At 38.0% G+C, this 3827-nt stretch overlaps 1 protein-coding gene across 1 annotated transcript; it reads left to right on the forward strand.

The window, feature by feature from the left end:
• Nucleotides 1–235: 235 nt before the first annotated feature.
• Nucleotides 236–3216, forward strand: LOC106934865 (junctional adhesion molecule B-like). Its single transcript, XM_015015006.1, has 4 exons — nt 236–496; nt 1033–1293; nt 2109–2187; nt 2338–3216. The coding sequence occupies exons 2-4, from the start codon at nt 1080–1082 to the stop codon at nt 2420–2422; spliced, it is 378 nt and encodes a 125-aa protein (XP_014870492.1). The 5' UTR covers nt 236–496; nt 1033–1079; the 3' UTR covers nt 2423–3216.
• Nucleotides 3217–3827: the final 611 nt, after the last annotated feature.

Consider the following 3827-nt stretch of genomic DNA (forward strand, 5'->3'; position numbering starts at 1 on the left):
AAGTGGGAGAAATATTCACAATATTTCAGTAGCGTGGTCCAGCCAGAGTCCTGGTTACAGGAGAAACCGTCCAACTGAAAAGACTCTATACTGATTGATGACCAAATATATAAGTGGAAAATGCAAAAAATGTAAATGTAATAAAAGTTTATTGCAAATAAGGGATTTTTCGGTGATTATACAGATAGATGTAAATGTAAATGTTTGTATTTGCTCATGTTTTCTCCAGATGCTCCTCGGACCACCGTTCTGTTAGTGACGCCCTCAGAAACTGTTGAAGGCTCTTCAGTGACTCTGACCTGCAGCAGTGATGCTAATCCAGCAGCTAAATACAACATTTACAGGGTGAATGAAGGTCAACATGGTCAACTTCTCAGAACAGAAATACAATCAGTCTTCAGCTCCATCCAGGTCTCTGATACTGGGAGGTATTACTGTACAGCTGGAAATGACCTGGGAAGCCAAACGTCTCCAAGTATCGATATTAATGTGAAATGTGAGTAAAATACAATATAGTCAATGTCAAATTTATTTATATAGAACTTTAAAAACAGGTTTAAAACTGCACCAAAGTGCTGCTCAAAAACAATAATAAAATAAGTTGATAAAAAGAAAAAGAGAAGTAATACAAGAAAATCACACTGTGGATGTAATCTAATTGAACGGTGACCTTCTGACCAGGGAAAACTCTGCGGGTGTAATTCTCCCAGCCAGAACAATCATCAGAAAGTCATGACAGGAAGTTGACAATGTTTTCAAAAGTCATGGCTTGAGGTAAAACAAAGAATAAAGTTTTAAGTTGGAGCACTGAATAGATTTTCCTATTTCTGATCTTTACAGTTTTCTAACAGAAAATTGAGAGTCTGTTTTACCGAGATTCACAGTCTGCTGTTTGTAGATTAGACAGTTAAGCTGTTGACGTTGAATGTAAGCAGTAGCACATTAAAGGATGCCTTCCTCTTATTAACTTTATATTTGGTCATTTTTATAAAATAACACTCAAACAAACACAACTCCTACTTTTTCTTGCAGATGCTCCCAGATCTCCTTCAGTGTCACTGAGTCCTTCTGGTGACATCATGAAGGGCAGCTCAGTGACTCTGACATGTAGCAGTGATGCTAACCCAGCAGCTAACTACAGCTGGAGGAAGAACAACAACCATTCAGTTGTCAGTAAAGACCAACAGTTTGTCCTCAGCTCCATCCTGTCCTCAGACTCTGGACAGTATTACTGCACAGCTCAGAACGAGCTGGGAGAGAAAACGTCTGGACCCGTCTCTGTGCAGGTCACATGTGAGTCAAACTTTTTTTTTTTTTTTAATATAGCTGCACATTGTAACTTTTATAAAATCATGCATGTTTTTTTTTTTACATATTTGTTAAAGCTGTCACTACTTTCTGAAAGTATGAATCAGATATTCTGTGGAACTTATTTTAATTGTCCATCTGCAGACATACACCACTCCCAGTTAGAAACAACCAATCAGAGCCAGGAGGGTTCAGCACTGTCAGTCCTGCCTGTGAACTCGCTGCTCACACCCTTCTCTCTTTGCTCCCTGCTGCCCTACAGCTCCTCCACCACAGCAGAGCCTGTTGCTAGGAAGCATAGCCGCAGATGATGCTGGATTAACAGCTTTCCCATAACGTTACATTGTCTCTCCTTAAGTAGCACAACTGCAGCAAACCGGCAATATTGAGCTTGAACGACGGCTCACGCTATGTGATGTGAGCAGCGCATACACAGGCCTAAAGTCTACATAATCTATGTCTTCTCTTAGAGGTGAAACCACAGAGTGACACTTAAAGTAAAGTCATCCAATAAACAAATAAAAGAGAAACATAATCTTTCTCTAATATCAATAGATATTGATTAGAAATTAACTAATTTATCACATTTTATAGCAAGAATTAAAACTGCTGGACTGGGTTGCAAGAAGCTAAATAAACAAAGCAGCGTCTTCAGTTTTAATTCACATTAAAACTTGTTTTTGTACAATATGAAGAAATGGACGATGAACTTTGTTAATGAAATCATGAAGACTCGTCTTCCAGTCAGGCTCATTTGTTAGATCAATATCAGATTTATATTGTTTGTTCTAATATTTTAGGTCAATCAATGTCATCGATCACCAGTAGGTTGGCTCTGTTGATCCTGATCTCTATGCTTGTCCAGATTACTACTTTAAGGTAAAATTGTAAAAAAAAAAAAATATATATATATATATATATATATATATATATATATATATATATATATATCAGTTGGATCAATGTTTATGTTCATCTTGATTTTCTGCATTTTGAAACTTTTTGTTGTTTGTATTTTTTTTTATCCAGAACCATGAAAGCTATGAAAAAACCCACAAAACTATCTGACCCTGAAGAAATGATGGAGATGAGAAATGTTATTGAGATCACATAGTGAGTATGGATTGATCAGTCATTGATGAGTCATTGATCAGTCACTGATCTGTAATGAACCAATCTGNTTTTGGTGCATTGTTGTCATTCAATTACTGTACAAAAAAAAAAAAAAAGACTCGGACAGAGAAGCTAGAAATATCCACTGCTGGATTTCACCAAAATTAAGGTAAAAACATTTATTTGCAAAAATATAACCATCAAAAAATAACAAAGAAAGAGAGAATGCTGTTTGTACATATTGAGTCTCTGAGTTATAAAGACTTCAAATAGTGAGAACAATTGTAAGCTGTTATGAAATGTTAAAGAATCAAGCCAATACCAGCTTGTGCTGCTTATAGAAGCTGAAAGGTCAGAGGTCAGCCCTCTGTCATTCAGACTCCTTGGATGCAGCTGCTTCAGTTCACATCCAGCAGAGGCCACAGAGAGGATTCACCTGGCACCAGTCAAGGTCAACCATGGAGGAGTCATGAACCCAGTTGACCACGACTCGTAACCAAGGAGACGGTTGGAGTGAAACCAGAAGGAGCAGAGAGGAAGTCCATATAAGGTTGTAACAGAGGGAGCATCAAAACCTCCTCCTTCCTGCAGAGACTGAACTCTTCTATGTTATTTTAATATATTCATATGTAATCCCTCATTATGTGTTGATCATGTTTATCTCTAAGTATAAAAGCTTAGAACGTTGATAAAAATATGGTTTTGTTGGTGTTGCTGGAATAAGAGTTTGTTGAAAGTGTTGCTGTTTTTTATCTGCTTTTTGCTTTTAATAAATCTTCATTTTTCTTTTCATAATCAAACTCGTATATCTGGGAGTTTTTGTTTGGTAAATGTCCTTAAATGTATAATAAAAGTTTTTGATTCCTGACTTACAATCTCTGCACACAATGCAGCAAATCACTTTTTTCTCTAGAAGCCTCTTATAGCCTTCAAATTCAACATTAGGCACCAGAAATAAGTATAACAGCCCTGCATATAACTCACCATTCACATGCCTGCTGACGAGGCAGTGTGTCTGTAGACCAGCAGGGCGGAGCAACTGAGCTGCCCAACTTTCTCCAGGTGATGTTTTAACACAAAAAGTTGAAGTAAAAGGAAATCTGCTATGAATGAAATGCCAGCTGAATATGAACGACAGCAAACTGACTCTGGACCGGATCCGATCTGAATGTACGTTCACTTCATAACAGATCCATGAAACGGACCCGGATCGGGGTCCAGCTGCACAGCAGCTCAGTGACACCCGCATAAAACATCCAAGAAGCAGAAACCTGAGTTCACCCTGACAGAGTTCACGCCCCGTTCACCTCTCTCTCCAATCCGCTCCAATCTCATCCCATAGTTTCTCTGAAGCATTTCACTGGAATTGATCAACTTTTATTGATCGTCCTGTTCTGTTTCTCTTC

The sequence above is a fragment of the Poecilia latipinna genome, unplaced genomic scaffold (genome assembly GCF_001443285.1).
Source record: "Poecilia latipinna isolate Pla-1442-1.1 unplaced genomic scaffold, P_latipinna-1.0 Scaffold1876, whole genome shotgun sequence".
NCBI classification, from domain to species: Eukaryota; Metazoa; Chordata; class Actinopteri; order Cyprinodontiformes; family Poeciliidae; genus Poecilia; species Poecilia latipinna.

Excerpts from the sequence above, each read along its gene's own strand:
- LOC106934865 (XM_015015006.1), top strand. The coding sequence starts at position 1,080 with ATGAAGGGCAGCTCAGTGACTCTGACATGTAGCAGTGATGCTAACCCA. Across the intron at positions 1,294-2,108 it reads CGTCTCTGTGCAGGTCACAT|GTCAATCAATGTCATCGATC; the intron begins GTGAGTCAAACT and ends CTAATATTTTAG. Across the intron at positions 2,188-2,337 it reads GTCCAGATTACTACTTTAAG|AACCATGAAAGCTATGAAAA; the intron begins GTAAAATTGTAA and ends TTTTTTATCCAG.